This window comes from Botryllus schlosseri, chromosome 2 (assembly GCF_051294905.1).
Source record: "Botryllus schlosseri isolate E-star chromosome 2, Bs_hap1, whole genome shotgun sequence".
In the NCBI taxonomy this organism is placed as follows: domain Eukaryota; kingdom Metazoa; phylum Chordata; class Ascidiacea; order Stolidobranchia; family Styelidae; genus Botryllus; species Botryllus schlosseri.
Window position 1 is genome coordinate 10006094 of NC_137237.1, and position 21180 is coordinate 10027273.

General features: G+C 40.3%; 1 protein-coding gene across 1 annotated transcript; it reads left to right on the forward strand.

The window, feature by feature from the left end:
• The first annotated feature begins 13731 nt into the window (after positions 1 to 13731).
• Positions 13732 to 21180, forward strand: LOC145433429 (growth hormone secretagogue receptor type 1-like). The gene is made up of 7 exons (XM_080310527.1): positions 13732 to 14480; positions 14681 to 14809; positions 14876 to 15005; positions 15070 to 15198; positions 17633 to 17772; positions 18102 to 18328; positions 20766 to 21180. Exons 1-7 carry the CDS (start codon positions 14398 to 14400, stop codon positions 21017 to 21019), a joined length of 1092 nt encoding a protein of 363 aa, XP_080166653.1. The 5' UTR covers positions 13732 to 14397; the 3' UTR covers positions 21020 to 21180.

A 21180-nucleotide genomic window follows, 5' to 3' on the forward strand; every position in this document is an offset into this window, starting at 1 on the left:
GTTGATTAATCAAAGAGCATAACAGACATGGCTACACCCATTTCAAAATGCAGTTTTCAAATACGCATTGTCTTTCTGATTAAGGACGAAATGAACTGTTGTGGATGTGACAATTACAAACTAGTATTACAAACAACGTCATAGCTATCCACGTTCTTGATTGGTAATTATAGCTCTGTGTAGAGCCGGCGATGAAATGCAGTGTTGGCGTGTAGCACAACGTTATTTTACTGCCGAATGCTTTGAGAATTGAGAAGTCGATAAGTATTTAGATTTTCGGGATCAGTGTGGCAGTCACATTCGATTAATATCAGTTATAATAAATTCTAAGGTACTTACGACTAATTGCGTTATCAATTGTGAGGCTTGGCCCGTTTGTGCCTTATTACGTCTCGTTTCGAGCTTTATTTTCGAACAATAAATTCCAGTTTTTACAGAGAAAATATGGCACACGCGAGGAATCCCATGCTGTTGTGCAGGGGCGTCGAACACATGGCCCGAGGGCCGTATTCGGCCCGCGAAGCAATTCTGAGTAGATTTTTTTTATTTTTATATTTTCCAACACGTTTCCAGGAAATACTTCCATGTTAATAGGCCCCATTATAACCACCCGACTACGGCGATGCGGCGGTTTCACTCTATAGTTACCACTAATAACAATTAAGTCTCTGAAATTGACATCCAATTTCAAGCAGGTTAAAAGTGCACACTGCGTTCAGAGTTTTATACAAATATGGACCGAAAAGTAGTTATTCACAGAAGCGAAAATGCCAATGAAGAACCGTTGTATGCAGGTTATATGGAAAATATATATTAGTTGCACAAATATATAATTGAAATATCTATGGTCATTATGATCGCAATGCTGCGTAACTTTCGACCCAATCTAGGGATGGTGTGAACCTCTGAAAGGTTCAGGTTCGTGTGAACGCGAACCTTTTTGAAAGGTTCTGTATGAATACGAACATGAACCTCGTGACGTCACATGACGTCATATTGCTAATTCCAACCCTATCTTCCAATGAAGTGATAGCCTATATTAATGTACACGATACCTAGCGAAGACTCGGTCCACATAATGCCACAATGCTGAAGTACATATTGGCGTTTTAAACGTCGCTAAATGTATCAACCGCGGTAATCAAAGGATACAATAATTGCATAAAATCAATACATTCCGTCGCTTTGCCAACAATTTCGACGAGGACTTACCAGGGAATATAAGCTTGCGCCTTACCGGTCTTAGCCAGACCGGACAATGTGTTCGGAGGCTGAGTATTGCTACATTGATATTGAGCAGAGTGTAAAACGGGTTTCTATACTCGCTACCGATACCAAAAACAACAACAAGTTATGCAGTAGCAAGCACCTTAATCGCACGGATTTGGTTTTAATGATGCAGTAAAGATGTGAAGTCAAGATTGACCCCGTACGCCCGTTCGATTTGTTACATCAGAAGACGATATCAATGTCATTGATTGGTTGAGTAAGCATCATTTGCTGACTACATTTATATCGCTCCTGATGTTGTGTGATTGCGGGACAAGCTCACAGCTGAGAGTCACAAAATATTCACCAACGGAAAGCTGGTTTTTCCGAGAAAATTTTTGCAACAAAGCAAGTAAAACTTTTAAGGTTGTCGAGGTGCATGGTGCATTATCGTTTAGCGTTGATTTTTTTTATGCTGCCAGCACCATGCATGGAGTGGCACGCAGTTGAAATGCAATAAATTTGAGTCAAAAGATCTTATAATGTAGTGAAAATCACAATTTAATAAAAGGTTCACAGTGCAGAACCTATACCAAGGTTCTGTTGTGAACGCGAACCTCTAGATTTCCGAGGTTCACACACAGAACGCGAACGTGAACCTCGCGTTCACACCATCCCTACTATGCCCCCTAATATTAGAGAAACCGGACTCGCGGTGTATTAATGATAAACTAAATTGCAACGTCCGCGTTTCCAATTAAATATCTTGGATTTCTCACATCGTATATGCAGAGCCAAGGCGACATTGCGGCTAACTCAAAGGGAGTATAGAGTATACCAATTTATATCGTCGCTACCGCCACTGTTCTAGCGGTTCTGAACTGTATTCAACCGGACAATCATCGTATTTTACCAATTCCATTGTCCGTGGATAAAAGTGTTGCGACTTGCTACTTTAAAAAACCTATAATCCGTGTAGTATCTACATAAGCTTTTGAGGTATTTCAAGTGAAAACCAAGACAACGAGGTAACATTTTGGAATCAGTTGACTGGTACGGCTCGCGAGCGATTAGAAGGCTTGAATCCGGCCCGCGACGCGATTTGAGTTTGACACCCCTGCTGTAATAGTGAGTTTGAATTAGTGCTACCATGACGTCACGAATTTTCAATTGTGACGTAACAGTTGGTTGGCATGTATGGCTCTTTGAAAGTTGATATGGAAAAAATAGGGCAAATATGGCTCTTCGCACAAAAAAGGTTCCCGACCACTGGGCCAGTGGCTACGCTGAACTGACTGAAGGATCAAGAATAGATGCGAACATCGATTCACTCAAACGTGTGAATCAATAATCGTATTCCGTCGCTTAATGCTATGTCTCAGTATAAATCACTTAGGTTCCGCGGCATTGAAAATCGCTCCTTTGAGCGAGCATAAACCGATAAAACGAAGCTTAAGTCTTTATTTGGGGTACCATCGTACAGTACGCGTCTAGGCTTACAGACCTACAGATGTAATAAAACTATATCCCCAACAAAGAATACGTTGAAATGCAAATATACATACTGACCATCGCATATTCGCCGTGCAAGCCGGCCACCTGGCATCTTGAGAATCGCTGTGGTGAAAGAAAGAATGTGCATAGCCGTGGAAAAGGAAGTAGTGATGTCTAACGCCCAGTAGAACTGTATGAACGAAAGCATGTGATGAAAACGTATTTTTGAAAAACCAATGCGCCGTGTTTGGGCTTCTATTTACACCCATTCTTCAATGTATTTACAATGTGCACACACCTACATATATTGGCCAGATATTTTCGGTGGGGAAACGTGTCGTTTCAATTGATTTCTACTGGAGCGATCACGGCGGAAGTACGGCTCGCAGATAAAGGCAACAAAGTTACACATTACTATGTGACGTCAGTGCAACAATAATATAACACCTTACTCGACACAGTAAATCGGGCAGCTCCCAGTTATCAAAACCTAACGTCCGCCGATAACAAAACAGTGGACTGATGAGAGCAGATATCATGTGCGATACGCAAAGAGAAAATATCAACCACACAAACGCGTTTCTGCAATAAATTACATTCGATTGGAGGCACTGTTGGAATGCTTTGGGTTAGTAACGCTTTGCTCACCTCAATTCTTTATATTTAGAAATCGCCAGGACCGTTACCAAATTTAGGCAGAAGCCTGCGAAGAGAAACGCCAGAATGACGATAGCCGATATCCATATCACTTCGTCGATTAACGGCTTTTCGTACGGCCTATAAAATGCAATCAAAATTTACGTCGGAATCCGTGTGTATGATTAGTGAACAAGAGACTAAAGCTTTAACATGCGATCAACGTGATCCACGGTGTGTGGGTGAAAGCAGGCGAACATAGCAGCCGAATCTCGCCTGCTGTAGAATCGAGTGACTGATTTTTCCAATTTAAAATAAGCACGACATATTGAAATGAAAGTAAAGTAATATAACATAATGGCTTCATTGGCACAAAGCCTCGGGCACACTTTGTTCACTGTATAGGACCCTGTCACATCTGGTAACCATTCGCCCCGCATGCATCTTATTGCCAAGAGAAAAAAAGAAGACACAGTGAAGGGCGTTCGTGGAGTGTGGAATGTTTCAACACATGATCTGGCTGGAAGATCCCGTAACGTCGACAGCAGTTTTCAAATGACTCCCTAGTAGCTAGATTCTAGACTTTAAAGAGCTCTAAAAACTTGGAAACAATAACTGAAATTGAAGCGTGGCTTTGTGTGACTGCAGCGGTCTCAGTCCTGTTGCGTGTGATAATATCATACTTTAACTTTTGCGGTAATCCTCGTTAATACGAAAACTTGTGTATGACTATATAGGTGACTTCGATTCAGAGTTGGAGAACTAGAATTATAGCTACACAGATTTTTCATCCAAATTATAACAAAATTACCGAATTCACAAAAACGTGCTAAATGAATTAAATTCCGAAGTACAAAGAAAATCAACAAAAATCAAGTTCAGTTCATATAACATCGTAGTTCATTCCCATAAGAATGAGAATGGCAAATGTCTGTAGACAAAGCTTGAATCGCTACGCAAAATCAAGTTCTTCTGTATCATTTTCAGGATATCCAGAAATTAGAATTAGAATTGAAATTAGAGCAGAGAAAAATTCCACAAATTAGGTTAGAATTTGATTATAGCATTTCGCTCTAAATAGTCTAATTATGCATCTACAATTATTATCTAGTTGTCCAAGTCTTTTACGACTAGCAAAGAAACTTATATTACGATTGTACTCATCGCGTTGAATACGGAACTTAAGTTGACGTTTTGAAGGCTTGAAACTTATCACCTTCCTGGCCGCGGCTACACCACTTATCACAAATTACAATAATGGTATATTAATAATAATAGCGATGTTGACGAGACAACACTTTAGGTCAAAATTCCATTGAAACTTGATCTTCGCTATTTCCGTTCTGCTTCATCCATGCTGATATGTATATCTAATTGTGTAATGACAAGAGATGTACATTTTGAAATTATCACTGTTTTGCAATGTCGCGTCTGTCTCTGTCACCGGGATATTCCGGAACAAACTAACTAATTGTGTTAGGCAAACTACCCTGTTCCCAGTTTCCACTGGCCGGGTTACCGCTGCCAAGTTCTCATTGGATTCGACTTAGCGTGCACAAATACGACGACATGCGCATTGCGCATACTGAGGCCAAAATAAGCTCGTATTGGAGTATTATAACATCGCTATTCTTGAACTATGCATGAGTTCTAAATTGACAGTAAATGCTGTAAATTCGTCTCGCAGTGATGTACGTAATGCACTGCCTAAACCCAGGACACTGATATCAATATCATAATTTATACAAGATTCCATTTTCTGATAGAGGCGTGACTCTCATAGACACTCATAGACAGTCAAAGTTCCTTGAGCTAATTTTAGGAATCATACGTTAGTACTTCTCGGAAGCACACTTATCATGGTCTACGCGTACGTACGATTTCAATTGGAATATACTCTTGAGAAATTCAAGGCAGCACGCACAGAACACATAAATAGTAGACATACATCATATTGGCATGTAACGCTGCAAATAACACTACACTTCAGAATATATCATTGGTAGGACGTATTGTGTATGCTGATGAATGTTGAAGGATGTCATCTTACAATTCATCGACTGCGATGGCTAAAAGTCACGGATTTCAATCGTTGAACGAATCCTCGACGCCGTGAGTACAAAATCCTATATAGATGTGTATCGCAGCATGTCCACTAGCTACAGAATAGGGCGCACCAGGCGTTACATTTTTTAAAAAATCGCCTGTGTTGGAATTTGTCGAAGCCGGTTGTTGATTCACGTAAAACCCATTACTGAATTGGATGGTCGTTCCGTCGATCTGCTATTTTGGAGTCCTGATTCATCGTCTGGATCTAATCAGCGATCAAATTAATCAGGTGCTTTGTTATTGACATGGTATTGTAAGGCTGACATATATCGTCGCCGTATAGCTTGATGACTGCCAAAGGGTTATTGCTGCTCTGAATACGCATTAAATGATCAATGCTGGTAATTAACCAGTTCAGAAATGGGAAGCTTGGCATTTTCAGATTTATAAAAACGACATCGCCATGACTATATTACTATATTATTATTATATAGCATTGTGTCTAATCGCATTGTACATTGTGTGTAACTTGTTCATATGAAAATTATAACCCAATGTTGTTGTGCTATTACCGAACATCAAAATCAATAACTCAAATCGACCTTCATCATCAGTGGTCAATGATTGGATGCATTTCTCTCTGTCCGGCGAATTTTAGTTTAAAACCGTTACCATTGCAAATTTACAAACTCCATATACCATGTAACTATATGTAGGCTAGTCAATATTACACGTGCTGTCTGTTAGCGATTTATTAGGGTCACAGTTATCGGTTGAAAATTTACTATCAACAAATGATACACAGGATGCGAAGGATGGGTTAGAACAGGGGCTAGAACAGGTAATTTTTGGAGTAGAACAGGATGGAGTTGACATGTTTTCGTCTTGCGGTATCTGTCTATAAGGATTTTTGAGGAAATCACCGCAAGAGCTCAGACTGAATTGGTATCTTCCTGCAAGATGCTTATAAATAGTGCATAGTGAACATAATTGCAGGGGCGTAGCCAGGGTGTCTCGGGGATCGAGTTTGAGAACCACTGTGCTAATGGTGGTCCGGTAACCTCGAGCCCTGATTAGTATTTAGCATTTCCAATACGTTGCAGCCTTGTTCAACCTCATTTCAACAAGCCAGTGTTGGCTAACCTGCAGACGTACGGTCGCATGCAGCCGTTAAACAATAATTATGCGGCCCCAATACACATAATTAAATTAGCGTGTGCTGGCGACAGTCAATATGCAATTTGAATTAACGAATTGGTTCTCCAATCTTTGAGAGATTTTAATTAAACTTGAAAATTTTATTCACGCTTGGCGCGATTCAGGGTTACTTGGATTTTTCGTTTTTAGTATGATAGTGAAATCTGAGCCCCACAGCTTAAATGCGAACCGGAGAGGAAAATGATGTACCCCATGAACGTATAGCAAGTATCGGAATCGTTTGCGTCTCACGAATGAAAGTTATTCTCGTACGTTTGGGCGATTCCGATACGTATTTCTAGATGCCTATGATCCCGATGGGCTGTGAAAAACAACAACATCCAACAACGAGGTTAATAAAAACCGAAAATGCACCATCATTGATTTTGTGCCCAACAATTTCAAAAACACCCCTCTGTCATCTCTAGCGGTTAATTTGGTAGCTAGATAGTAATCCTGCGGGATGTGTTGCTGGTACAATTAGAAACTTTTATACGCAAGGTATATCTCAAGATATCAGTGATGGCACAGAACACCAAAAGGGCTCTCCACGGTGCGGAGTTTCCAGTGGCCAATTTAACATGGGTATAAGACGACGTCCAGATTGGCAATGACGACTCTCCGCCAGAATGCGGCCTTATGCTATATATGGAATCGAAGTATGGCCGTGAATAGCAAAAAGATTGAAAACTCCAGGATTAGGCTTGCAGGGTTGCCATCGACATGGATCAAAAAATAAGGACAGTCGAAAAATTAAATTAGCATGAAAAAGCGTTTTTGTACATATACTGTATTTATACGAGCCGTGGCATATCACATTCCATACTTTTCACCAGAAACAATCTGCTCCAGCCACTCCCTGTTATTAGAAAGTGCTTCATGGATCTCGCGACAGCTCAGTTCTAGGTTTACCTTTATTTAGGGCCGAAACAGCACTTCGTCAGCCCCCCCCAAAAAAAATACCGTTGGTGTTGCCCCCTGGGGTGATAAACCAAATTTCGTCACCTCGTTAAGACGAGGCGTCAACCAAGATGGAAAAAGGCCGCACACCAAGTTTAGACAAATCATTTTTGAGCGTATGGAGCAACAACTCCTGTAACAATGCTTGTCGTCTTGGTCCTGGCCGAAGAAAACTTATTTGCAATGTTGGAATCGGAGAATATTGCTTTTAACAACTGCGATGTGTAATCGTTGGTGAGGAATGATTGCTGGTGTTTGACAGTATAGAATGCCTAGGTACCCTCTGCAGCTGCTGCCTTGTAGTCTGAGGTCGTTGGTGCTGATCGACTTGTGGAAAAATTATTCATTGACTGGCTCAAATTAATCATCATGACACACTTCTTGTGTTTTGGGGTATCAGTGTAAGTTGAAGTAGCGGTCTTTCCTATGGCCTCCAGGTTAATGTCACAATTGCAGATATTGCTATGTGCGAAACACTCGCCCTTCAATATTCGTTAGATACCGTTGAATACTCACTCATAATCGACACGAAAAACGATTTCACGCCCGTTTATTTCACTAATCAGATTTAGTCTTCTTTGTAGCTAAAACTATATGCGCAAGTGCAATATAATTTGGAGAAATTTAGCAATGATTTATAGCTTTACTACTTTTTAACCAATGTGTCGACTGCACTGCGCTTTTTTTCACTACGCAATAAATGCGGCTTTCCCCACAGCTTGAGCTTATTCTGCTGTGGACCAAACAGCAGTAACCTGGCACTGCTGTTTACTGCTAAAATGACGTCCGCTGCGGTAGCTTGGTACAGCCGAAACTGCTGTACCCTCACTCACTGCCCTAGCTATCTCACTATTTAGAAGTCAAATCTTGTGGTGTGTACGTCACGAGAGTTCCTTTCATTTATGATGTCATAAAATCTCGACGAATAAGCTTAATTTTAGAATATTATGCAACATGCAACATGGATACCAGAGGAAAACGATCGAAGTTTTGTAGCGGTTGAAAATAAGACAAAATAAGGACGCAAGTCGAAAATAAGGACATTTCTTAGAAATAAGGACAGTCAAGTTTTCTAAGACGTGGCGCTTCAAAATAAGGACAAATCTTAGAAATAAGGACGGTATGGCAACCCTGCATGCATAGGTTGCCATACCGTCCTTATTTCTAAGATTTGTCCTTATTTTGAAGGGTCACGTCTTAAAAAACGCAACTGTCCTTATTTCTAAGGAATGTCCTTATTTTCGACTTGCGTCCTTATTTTTTCTTATTTTCAACCACTGCAGAACTTTGATCGTTTTTCTCTGGCATTTGTGTTGCATAATATTCATAAATTCTGCTTTTGCGTCGAGATTTTATGACATCATAAAGGAAAGGAACTCGTGTGACGTTCACGCCATAAAATTTGACTTCTAAGTGGTGAGATAGCTCGGGCCGTGCCCTTGAGTGGTTTCGTCTGTACCAAGCTACCACGGCAGACGTCATTTTAGCAGTAAACAGTAGTACTCGGTTCCTGCTGTTAGGTCTACAGCAGAATAAGCTCAAGCTGTGGAAAAGGCAGCATTTATTGCGTAATGAGTAAAGGCGTAGTGCAATCGATACATTGGTTAAAAAGCAAGCAGTAAGCTGTTAATCATTGATAAATTTTTCTAAATTATATTGCACTTACGCCAACGCTTATTTAGGAAGGGGGGGTGACGAAGTGTTGTTTCGGTCCTGAGTAAAGGTAAATCTAGACCTGAGCTCTCACGAGATGCATGAAGCACTTTCTAATAACAAGGAGTTGCTGGAACAGATTGTTTCTAGCGAATATGCTACGGCTCATAAAAATACAAAAGATGTTCAAAAACGTTTTTTCATGCTAATCTAATTTTTCGACTGTCCTTATTTTTGAGTCTATGTCGATGGCAACCCTGTTTATATGGAATCAGAGAGTTATGTGGTCAGGGCTCAGGGGTGTACAAGTTTTGAGTAAACGGTAAACGGGTGTACCACGACGAACTAGGTCGAAGAAAACTGAGCTAGAATATTAGTAAACGGTTATATGAAGCTGTAATTAGAGTACGTTGCCTGATCAAACTACCGTACGTTATATTTTGATTGGAAATTCGGCTATATAAAGTTTGGCTAGTCGAGAAGCTTGCCAACTCGGTCGCAATTCTACCGTGCTTGTAATCACTTCCTACCTCTCAAGGCGTATCCTTGAGATCCTGTCAATATAAACCACTGGTTTATAGGTAAGAAAGTAATTTATTGGCTAGCTAAAGTTCACGCCAATTTAACGGTAGCAGTCGCAACATGTTAACAACAGTCAACTCTCTGGCCTAATCGTAGATCTAAATACAATAACAATATATATATCGGCTTTTCAATTAGATAAAATAAAATGAAAAGGGCAAAAGAAAACAGGAAACAAAAAAACATCGAGATAATCAGTCTTAGGCTCGTATTAAGCGTCTCCAACGTAGGCGGTCGTAAGCGTCTTCAAGCGACAGCCCGCGTTGCGCTAGGTCAGTCTTCATTGTCGAGCGCCATGTTTTCCGATTCCAGCCACCTCTGCGCCATGACTCCGTGGGAATGTGATTGATGATGGCGGCGGCTGGTTGCTCGTCTTGATGCCGCACTAGATGGCCGATTAGGCGGAAGCGTCGTTCAGCTGCCAGTAGACTGCATGTGACCGTTCCTGTGAGTTCTCGCAATGCATTCGTGGATATATGCTCCTGGTGGTGAATGCCGAGTGCATAGCGGAGGAGTGCGTCGTAGTTAGCGTTGAGCGTCTTAGCCAGCTTCTCTGTCAGCGTGAGTGCCTCACAATAACAACACACTCAACAAAACAATCTCACATTACAACCCATTCTCCGTAATTCCTAGCTCAGATAAGATAGAAATACCTGAATGAATCACATAAATATGCAATCGACTGGAGGGAATATGACACTGAAACTACGAGGGCAATGGCGCCACAGCAGGCACCAGTGAGCGGGATGGCTCATGTACAAATCGAACAATTACTCGTGTTACAGAAGCCACTAACTCTTGTTTATAAGAATAAGCTTGTGTACCTTCCAAAACGAATGAAAACTCACCCTTTGTATCCATCAATTAGGCATAAAGACATGTGTTGGCATCCCTATTTCGCTTAACAGTCTGTTCTATGTACTGCCTTCCTTGGCAGACAACAACTATGACGACCTATCCACTTTTCCTATTTCCGCTCGGTCTCAGAGGACCACCTTGTGGCGGGCCGCAGGTCCCTTTGAGGAAGTACTTCGTAACCGGTGTGTCCACGACACACTATAGGGGTTCTCTCTCTGAACCACTCTCTGGGATTCCGTCTAGGTCGAGACATACACTCTACCCATACATATGATTTTTGGTGATACGCCAGTCTTGGTCATCACTAGTGGTAAGCAAATAGGCCCGACCAGTAATCGAATTATGACTGTTTGTGGCTCTGTAGTCGTGTGCGGGTGCCGTTCGCATATATGGGAGGGTATAATATGGGGTTCGAAATCGGACCCTCTCATTCTGTAATGTCAATTCTATCTCTAATATATTTACAAGTTCATTTGAAATCAAGCAATTGGTATCACGCTGTTGCGCTTCGACCGAATGATGCCACGATGGCACTTTCCAAGGTGAAGTCTCGCATTTCTAAATTGCGGTATCTGAAAGGGAACAGCGTAATTCATAAATGATTTCCAATGATTTGCCATCTGCATTCATTATCATGTCTTCGCTTTGTGTGAAAAATTTATTTTATTTTATTTTTCTTCTTTTAACACTCTATTGAAGCCCAGTTCATTTTGTGCACTAGTATTCTGTAGTATAATGTATTAGATGCTTAGTTATATGGGTAGTATGGTAGATTGTGGGTTTTATGACTCAGCGAAAGTTTGGGGTTCTGCGATAAGGCTTACAGGTTAGCGTAAGCGTTCCCCAGGCTATAATAAAGGTTGGGAACCACTGTATTGAGCGCGATATCTCTAGCTAAATCTATGTACGTGCATGGCCTACTACTGTTTTTAGTAGGCCATGGTACGTGATACGAAGGAAGAATAATATTTTCGTGGCGATAAATTTATCAAGAGATCGACGTAGTTCTCGCCATATCTTGGTCACTTACTTGGTAAGCCTACGATACTCTCTCACCATGGATTGTATGAACCCTAGAGTTTTAGCTTTTAGTCTCATTCGCGCAACCTAAACTTTATCGACGTATCTGAATAAACTTCATTGAGTGTATCTGTGGATTAAGAATTCACTACCCATGCAGGACAACAGCAGACGGGAGGTCAAGTTACATTAGGTTAGCTACCACTGTATTCCTGGTGGAGCAAGTTCGTTCGTCAGTTACAGTGGGTAGACCATCATGATATCGGTTTTGATTAGTGGGGATTATTGGGAAGTTCCACCAGACCTATAAAGTATATAGATATAAATATGTCGGCCAGAGCGGAAGAAAAAAATATCCGTGTCAGCAATCGTCTGCGAAACAGACCTACGCGTGGATATTTTATAGCACGTTACGTGTCGGAATAACCAAAATTTACACCATATATACAATCGGAGGTGTAATCGCCAGTCAGCATAAACATTTAGGAAGAACTACTTAAAACTTTGGGCGCGGGCGAAACAGTACGCTAACGGATCTCTTGTGACGCATTGAAAATAGATAACGTTACAATCCTTAAGTCTCATTCGACCCTGATTACGCCACAGCATGCTTATATGATAGGCATATGCTTGGACGATAACTCTCTCCTAACATGTTCATGTTCAGGTCATATTGGTCATTATTCCACAAGGATTAGGAATCGACTTCGATATTAACAAAATCAACAAAATGCTGAATGTGGTCTGAAGATTGTACAGAAGCAAGTTGAGAAGCGATTAAGCACCTCGGGAAGAACGACTGCTCTTTCACGATATCAACAAATGAGATCACAATTCACGGCATAAGTCTGACAATAATGTATTTGATATACCATTGCATATTTTTGAGCGTCACCTGTGGCATTTATTACTCTTCAACCAGGAAATAGGTTAGTGAGTTGCATTCACAGTTTTTGCAGTGCATACGTTTGTACGTCGGTATACAGTGTGGGGTTTGTACATTGCAGTTTAATGCTTTGTTGTTGTAACGACTAACGAGTATATATGGCATATGATTGTCGCTGTGGATTATTTTATGACTAAATTGGAAATATTCCATTAACAAAATATTTATTTGACATTTGACGAATATTAGATTCACAGATTGCTAACTTACAAGATACATATATGTGCATATAGGCATCGACTTCAGTTTCTCTTAACACTTGTTATACAACAGTATGAGGGTTACAGACGACTGAAAGAGACGATGAGTAGTAGGAATATAGCACTAACTCAGAAGACTATGAGCGGGTGAAATACTGATATTATAAATATATTCCAAAGGCGAAATACAGACTTCGTATCATATTTTTTCGAACGAAAAGTAACGACCCCAAAGACTGGAAAGCGGGCACAGTCAGTCAGACCCATAATTTCAAGGATAATTGGGCAAGTTCTATCACTCTAAATGTTGCACCATAGTGTCCTATATGGTGTCGACACAGGCAAATCTCACGCCTCAGTGAAATTGTATCACGTCACAATTTCCATTTGGCTACAGGCAATTTGACGGTCATTTATGACCGGCATGCCGAGCATTAAATTTGGTAAAATGGGTATCAATCGAAAGCTGACTCTGTACTGATTACAAAAATATAAATTTTATTCCGCTCGTGGCCCTGGAACTCCCACAATCAGCCTCGAATTTCTCATTGTTATGGAGATTGGCATTGGGACGCAACAATGCTGTCTGGCGAAACGGGAGAGTAGCTCAAGAGAAAAAGAGCCAGACAGCATTGTTGCGTCCCAAATGAAAATTGTGACGTGATACAATTTCACTGAGGCGTGAGATTTGCTTGTGTCGACAACATATAAGACACTATGGTTGCACCATGTAATTTGAACACGAACAATTCAAATAAATAGATGAGCAACACGTGATTCACGGTTGAGTACCGCGATGCAGCTACCAATTTCTTGTATCTTCGTAAACAGATATTGTATGCCAACGGCCGGACAGTATTAAATCTGGGGTAGGCATCACTTCTTTGCTAAGTTCGGAGTATGTTGCTATTCGGACGTCTTCAGTGTGATCGGAGTCTTCGGACTGTGTACGCTCGCACTGTGTTCGACCACTTGGACATCATGTCTGGAGTATGTTAGCACTGTGTTCCGCCACTCAGACATCATGTATTTGGTATGTTCGAAATGTGTTGCTACTCGGACATCATCGCTTCAGTATGAACGGAGTCTTCGGACTGTGGACACCCCGGGCATGATGTCTGGAGTATATTTGCACAGTGTTCCGCCACTGTGGACGGAAAGCTGGATAATTTAAGCAAATTTTGTAACAAAGCGAGTAAAATTTTGAGATTCTCAAGGTGTTCAGTGTTGAATTTTTTTGCTGCAAGCGCCATGCATAGAGTTGCCCGCAGTTGAAATGCTATAAATTCCAATCAAAGATGTTATAATGAAGTGAAAATATTATTATGTGAAAAAGGTTCACAGTGCAGAACCTGCCAAGGTTCGTTTGTGAACGCGAACCTCTAGATTTCTGAGGTTCACACACAGAACGCGAACGTGAACATCACTTTCACGCCATCCCCAGTTACTATTTTCATAACTTTCTTTCGCCAACATGCCCCTAGTCGAGCCCATTAACAATTTTGCTATCCGGCATTTGTGATTTGTACTACTACTATAACCAATGTCTAAATATACCAGTTGAGCTATTTGCATATACTTTTCTTCGTAACCATGAACCAAAGCATGACTCCATTCACTGATTCATCGGTATCGTCAACCATTGCCAATGCAACAGGAGATGTGACGACCATCACGTAAGAAATATATCTATATATCATTTTTTGAATGAACTATTCAATGTTGAAACTTCACAAAAGGAGATTTATAAGCCTAAACCCCTATGATACGAAAATTAGTTCCTTTGATAAACGTTCGCGTTACGACCAATCTAGGCTTCAGTGCATATACTCATATGCAGACATAACACTATTATTACACTATTATCTGCTTTTAGACCGTACGAAAGACCGTTTGGCGAGACGGTAACATTGGTGATGGGGTTTATTTTATTTACCTTCATGTTCCTCGGAATTGTTCTCAACGCAATAACTGTTGCTGTGATCGTAAAATACGACAAATTGAGGTATACGATTCCTATCATGCATATTGATTTCTACAATTGTATCATACCGATACTATTACATTACAGAAATATATTTTCCATTTTTATATTTTCCTTGTGTCTGTCGGACATGGTTTCAGCATTGATAAGTCCCCTCTACTGGTATCACAGAACTCTTGGATTCGACGAGTGGAATTTACCTCCTTTCTTATGCAAGGTAAATCAAAAATAATATATTTTACCGATTCTAATTTCATTCGCTATGATACATATCATAACAGGTCTACTGGTCAGCGGATATTATGACGTCTTTTGCAACGGCAATGCATATCGTAGCATTCGGAGTATTCCGTTTGATTTCTGTCTCGTGTCCACATATTACGGCAAAGCTCCAAAACAAGGTTGCTGTTGTAAGTGACTAAATATTCTTTCCTTTAATCATTCGTATTTGATAACACTTAACAATTGCGATAAGCATCGCCATTTAGTGTTGTGTTCAAAATGAAAATCCGTATTTGCTTACAATATATTTTATTATTGGGGTGTCAGGATCCTGTCGGCGAAGCAATGCGGGATAAATGTAAAAATGCTTGTAGTAGCCTATTTCTATCAACAGTAGAGATATGTAGCTACACTAATCCTTCCACGTAAGTAAATGATCCCTCACGATAGCAAATATCAAGCATGGACATGTGCCATATATCAACTGTCGATGGGCAATGTTGCGTCCAAACGTACCATAGACAAATTTCTTTCGTGAGAAACACACGATTCCGATTTGAGATTGAGAAGGGCGCTCCTATATTAAAATCGAAAAATGAAGCTATGTGGATTAGCGCGGAGTGCGAAGAAAATTTCAAGATTAAGTAAAATCTCTCAAAAATTTGTAAGCAAATTCGTAATTTCAATATGCATGTCGACGGCCGCCCACACATACTAATTGAATTAGGTGTCAACGGCCGCACAAATTCCCTTCTACGGCCGCAGGTTGCCCAACCCTGTTCTAATAGTATACATATGGTATGTTTTACGGCAAGTTTGAATCCGCATTCCAGTTTTTGAGTCTTTAACATTTCTGACAAATTTACCCAAACTTGTTTGAAAAAAGCTAAAAAACATTGAACAGGACATCATTTTATTTCAAGGTAATGTTGCACTGAGACTAATCCTAATGCTGATGGTGACTGCAGAGAGCACGGGGTCGTTCTGCACTGCCGTGCTAAATTTGATAAGTTTTGTAATTGAATTGATTTAGGATAGCCTAATTGCGGGCGAAACCGGGCAACCGATATTGCACCTAAGTCTGTCTTATGCAGTGCAGTTCACTAGCTATTAACAACAGGTACCCAGCGCACCGAGCTTTAGGCTACTGCCAAAGCTTTGAAGTAATGAATAACTTACTGATGGGAATTACTCTAAATCTTCAAAGAATATCAAAATTTTGCTCAAATGAAGTTTAAATCAGCCACCGTTGAGGGCTACAGCTTGAGTTTGAATTTGGCGAGCTTTCTTTAATATGAAATAAGTTTCATCTTCAACAATCGTCTTCTTAGAATGTTTGTGAAACACATGTTTAGTCAGAATTCATACAGACTTTGTCCATTTCTCGCCCACCCACCACCACCACCACCCTTGAGAGCCTCCCGCGCCCGTCAGGTGGAGAAGCGCTGCTGTAAGTAAAGAATCTGTGACATCGACTACAAATTCCGAGAAGGTAAAAAAGTACTCATGCAGTTCAGAGGTTTCAGGAGTAATTGCCCGAACGGTAAGCGATAACAAGCGAAAACCCTAATGATGACCCTTTGTATGCAAGTTACATGGTGCTCAATAAATACAATTATTATCTCTTTGGTCGCACAACTATATGACTTATGACTCAAAATTCTCCCTGGTATTACAATGACATTTGTTCTGTTCTATCAATCGAATGAGTATTTTCATATTATCTGAGTTGCAGTAAAAAACCTTCACATTTCTTACTTTCTTTCGTGTCGTGAATAGATGCAGATCGACGATTGGATAACTTTTTATACCGTGACTCAATATCGTATACGTGAAACACTAACATCGTAGTCATCGACAACCTATCTATCAACCATAACATCTAAAATTACAATTCTTCGTTCGTCTGTGCGCATATGAAATTGTGCATATGTGCGTCATGGCCGAATTTGCAAAACCAAGCATAATGTATATCCAACATAGGTACGTTTCGCTGGTTTCGTTGGTTTCAGTTATACTGGCCAAATTATCGAGTGTGACTGAAGACCCGCTCAATGTGTGAGAGATTCGGTAACATTAGCAGAGGCCTGTATTTAACTAATTTTTTCATTTATTCATTGGTATAAAATTCCATTGATTTAATCTTCAATTTTAATACTACATTACAAAACATTGTTTAAAACACAATTCACTTCAATTAAAACCTCAACTATAATACTCAGTAATGATAATACCTGATTATATAGTTTGGCTGTTTCTTAAGCAAGTAGAAAGATGCATCAATTAGATTTTACTCGGGCTATATTCTGTGAAACTTGGGTATTGCGGTCGGTGTGTGACAACTATGGCTATCAAGCATTTGTCATGTAGAGTCGTGATAAGTGAATAACCAGGAACCGATAGTGGGACATATATTATTGTAGTCCAACTTCATTTAGTAACGTAGAATACATGTTGAGAATCCTTGCTTCCTGCGGCCATGAAAACCTGGAGCTTCAATCGCCTTCTCTTCGGTGCATTTTCTGTCTGAATTGCTTCTACTTGCATTTGTGACACGGATATGGGACTGCGGGGGACTCTACTCTGACATCGTTTCCGAATTGTTTTTATTCTTAATCGCAGCTTATCGCCCTACAGATATGGATTGTGAGCTTTGGATGTGGCTTTGTGCCTTATTGGATTTGGTTTGGAGCGCGGAAAAGAGATCGCTACAGCGACTCACAAGACGCACGATGGCCGGCATGCACCATAAACATGGAATGGTAATTCGCATTACTTCAAACGTATCATAGATAGATACGGTTCGTTGCCTTTCGATAACACTGGCATTACGATCAAATCCTCATGTCGTTTCTTTTTTCAATCTAAAGGTCTGCATCTGAAAAAAGGGAAACCTAATAAAAATAATCAATTGCCAATATGGAAATACATGAGACTATGTAACATGTTTTTTTCCTTGGGAATTAATTGTTAAAATACAAATTCTAAATCACAAATTACACTCGCGCTGGCATTATACCTTCGAAATCAGCATTATTTCCTATAATATTAAAGTCAGCATACCTTATGGGACTCTTCTGTTGATTAACAGGTACGGACAGTACACGATGTTCCAGAAGATCGGGTTTTCTCTGTTCCTCTATATACCGTTGATCCTTGTCCTATTTATATCTGTTCTTACTTGCCGTCGGGTGTATGCTACTACCCACGCCTCCATCACACCAGTAACAAGTAAAAAGCTGCAAAAAGAAAAACAAGCCGTACTTCAACTGACTCTCATCGTAGTGTCGTTTATGATGGGATATCTCCCGTTTACAGGTATATATGTCAAATTTATTGAGTTTTTATATGTATATAAGAACTGCCCTGAAAATATTAGAATCAATAAGAACAGACAAACGACAACAAAAGCTTACTGCAGCAGTCCTGGAATCAAGTCTTCAAATCCCATATAATTTCGAATCACTGCAAATTTTGACTCTAGTCAAGTCAAGTCATTTCAAAAACTCTAAAGTCAAGTCACGAGTCAATTACCGCAGATTTTTTGAAAGCAACTCGACTCAAATTAAGTAATCTCGAAGGTTTCGGTTTCGAGTCAGTGTCAAATCATGAAATATGTTCAGTTTCTGTCGTTCGATTTAAATGTGTGGATGCCTGTGCAGTGTGCATAGTTGCATATACGATATGACATATCGAACTAGTAAAACTTGGCCCATTGCCATTTCCAAACCACCAAAACGATATGAGGAGCCGCAGTTATTTATGTAAATTGAAGTCCATGCCAGTCGAATCACGATTTTCTGATGACTCGACTTGACTTGACTTTGTATTGACTCGACTTGGACTCGAGTCATTGCGGATGACTCGAACCAAGTCATATGACTCGAGACTCAGACAGCCAAGAAAGACATTTCATTGTAATTTGGAAGAGTAGCATTTCGTCTATTGGTACTGGTAAATGAAAATGAGACCAGAAACTGCTAAAAGTGAGGAAAATTAGTATATTATAAATGCGAACCATTTGATGTCACCAAACAGACTTGTAAAAAGTGGGTTTAATAACACTTTAACTGGAAACTGAGCAGTCAACATAATGACTTGGACTCGGACTCGATTCATAATACCATGACTCGGACTCGGACTTGACTCGGAGGTGAATTGAAAATGACTCGACGTGATTCGAGCTCGGAGCCTTTTGACTTGGTTACAACCCTGGTCCATGCTACCCATAAGGCATGCTCCATTCAAAATATTATCGGAGTAAATGACGTTTATTGACTGAAATGCTGCACGAATGCTATAAAGCAGTGATTCCCGACCGTGACTCTCAGAGCTGCATGCGGCTCCAAGGTAGCCTTCTTCCGGCTCTGATTGACCTCTAAATATGCCACAGTATATAATAGACGACAGTTGTTGTTTGTTCCTATAAATAGGTACAGTCAATATCCATATATGAATGCTAAAATGAGGGATATCAGCTATGTTTAAAGCCGTCCAGATTTCGCGTCATTTAGCGTTGCCTGTCCATTGACCTGGCTGTCAAAGCTATGAAGGAGAACGAATTGCCAGAAAGGAGGACATTTGGGCGTCCTGGGAGGCCATTTTCGATTTCCTGAAAAAGCAAAACAAATCCTCCTAAAGGAGGGCGTATGGTAACCCTAGGTAATAAGATTATAACGACCGACAATGCTATTATGACGACGGTTAAGGGCGTGCCGAAGATTTTGTGCCTGTGATGTTGTTGCTGGTGGAGCTAACCAAATCACAAACGTAAACTGAAATACGATGCAGTTAATAAAGGACTAGGATTGATTGCGTGGCCTTACCAAGTAGAATATTCGGTGGATTGAAAATCGAGAAATCGTCACACCATATTTTTCATATGTCAAGTCCGAATCAAGTCATGGCAGTGACTCGAGTCATCCCAACACTGTATTGCAGAAGTGTGAGTCTAGACGTCTCCTTTTTCACTTCTTCATTAATATCGACCAACAATCAATATAGTTCCGATCTGCATTTACGTTGTTTGTATGTCGGCCATCTGGTTCATGAACCAGGGCCACTCTTTAATTCATTTCATTAATTTATTTCTTTGTCAGACTGCTAGCCTTGTCCTGCCGACGCAGATTACATTGAAATCATCCAACTTCGATAACGACTGTACTGAAACTATATAATCAGGTCACATTTGCCATCTAATGTACATGCGATATCTGAACTAGATACGATAATGTTTTCGCAACATTTATGCTTGCGCGGCTGGTCATTGCAATTGGAGAGCAAGCATTGAGTATTAATACAATGTAATTGCGAACGTAGCGTTACCCTGTAGCAGTGGTTCTCAACCGGGCTACTGCGACACTCTGGGATGCCGATTGCGGCATGGTATCTGCGACAAAATGAGTAAAAAATAGAAATTAGGAGCATCCAAATTTTGAGTAGCATTTGGGAAGCTGATGACTGAAAATGGTCACCGGCAATGAGTAATTGATATTACCGAAAGTGATAATTTTTTTTCTTGTTGCCAACATCAGAATATGCGGCTTAACAGAGATATGACATAGGTTGATGACCTTGTTTTAATTCATCAGCATCCCAAACATGAACTTAAGCTAGCCTACTTGAAGCGCTAGGGTGCTGCAAGCTTTTTTCACCTTTCAGAAAGTGCCGCGAGGTCAAAAAGGTTGAGAGCCTCTGCGGTGTAGTCAACGATGATTAGTGTACATTGTACAGCGTATATAAATGTGTTTTTCAGCATATGAGTTCTGGTCGGTGCAAGATCATGGAAATTCACAATATTATCGCCTAACTGACTACTACTTCGGTGTAACTGAGTATATTCTTCTGCGTCTATCCGAATGCATGAATCCTATCTTCTACAATCTTGGTTCTTCAAAGATGAGGAGTCACACCGTTCATTTCATTCGGGAACTGTTCAAACTGAAGTCGAACGCGAACCGATCATCTCCATCCACCCCTAGTCACGAAACAGGCGATAACAATTTATGATGCGTATGTCATATTGCCGTCTTTAGTATTATCAGAGCGTTATTTATAGAACACACATGCGCGAACCACAAAAATGCCCTTCCAGCTGAGAAGCCGACTTACTAATTTATTGTAATGTATTGGGATTACCATATTTTTGTGGCTCAAATTCTGGACTCTCT